An 805-nucleotide genomic window follows, 5' to 3' on the forward strand; every position below is an offset into this window, starting at 1 on the left:
ATGCAACTTTTGCATTTACTATTCTTTTAGGCATTGCTTGGGAAGCTACAGTACAATTCAGTGCATAACCCTGCACTATTACAGATTCTCTAACACTTTTTCCATGAGCTTTCAAAACATTAACTGCTTTCACAGGGTACATAAATCCTCCTTTTCCATCATTAACTTTTACTGCATTAGCTGCATCAACAACCATATTTCCAAAGAAATCTGCATCACTATAAATTTATTAAGAAAACGATAATAATAAAATGTATAAATTATAATTTATATAATGAAACGGGAAAAAAGGATACGCTCCAATAATTTTGCTGGACATAGAAGTTTTTGCTACATTTACTAAACAATCTCTTCCAAGTTCATCAACACTAACTGTTAAATGCTCTTGAATGTATTTACAAGCTTCCCTGCAATATGAATGATAAATAGAAACAATTAAAAAGACAAAGCTTTGAAAGTTTTTAATGTATGTACTTACTTGCAAGCAAGTCTGTAACCACTAATTACAGATGTTGGATGAATCTTTTGTTTTACAAGCTCATCAGCATTTTTTAATAATTCAGCTGCTACTATTACCTGTTTAAACAAGGTTTTACTTTTTTATATACAAATATCTCAAACATTTTCATAGACAAAGAATTAAATAAACAAACTCACAACTGATGTAGTTCCATCTCCAACTTCTTCATCTTGTAATTGGGCTAACTCCACTAAAACTCTTGCAGCTGGATGTTCAACCTCAAGTAAACGTAAAATAGTTGCCCCATCATTAGTAACAGTAACATCCTATAATGTTAATGTAAAT

General features: G+C 30.8%; 1 protein-coding gene across 1 annotated transcript in view; it reads right to left on the reverse strand.

Annotated features, from left to right (window-relative positions):
• The window catches only part of LOC108576726 (T-complex protein 1 subunit alpha), a 2,643-nt gene that overhangs the window by 1,256 nt on the left and 582 nt on the right, over positions 1-805 (reverse strand). The window contains 5 exon segments of the mRNA XM_017939783.1: position 1; positions 3-218; positions 297-407; positions 479-576; positions 658-786. The exon segment at position 1 is cut by the window's left edge and continues 156 nt beyond it. Of these exon segments, the coding sequence (XP_017795272.1) occupies position 1; positions 3-218; positions 297-407; positions 479-576; positions 658-786 (555 nt within the window).

Source organism: Habropoda laboriosa, unplaced genomic scaffold, assembly GCF_001263275.1.
Source record: "Habropoda laboriosa isolate 0110345459 unplaced genomic scaffold, ASM126327v1 scaffold469, whole genome shotgun sequence".
Lineage (NCBI taxonomy): Eukaryota > Metazoa > Arthropoda > Insecta > Hymenoptera > Apidae > Habropoda > Habropoda laboriosa.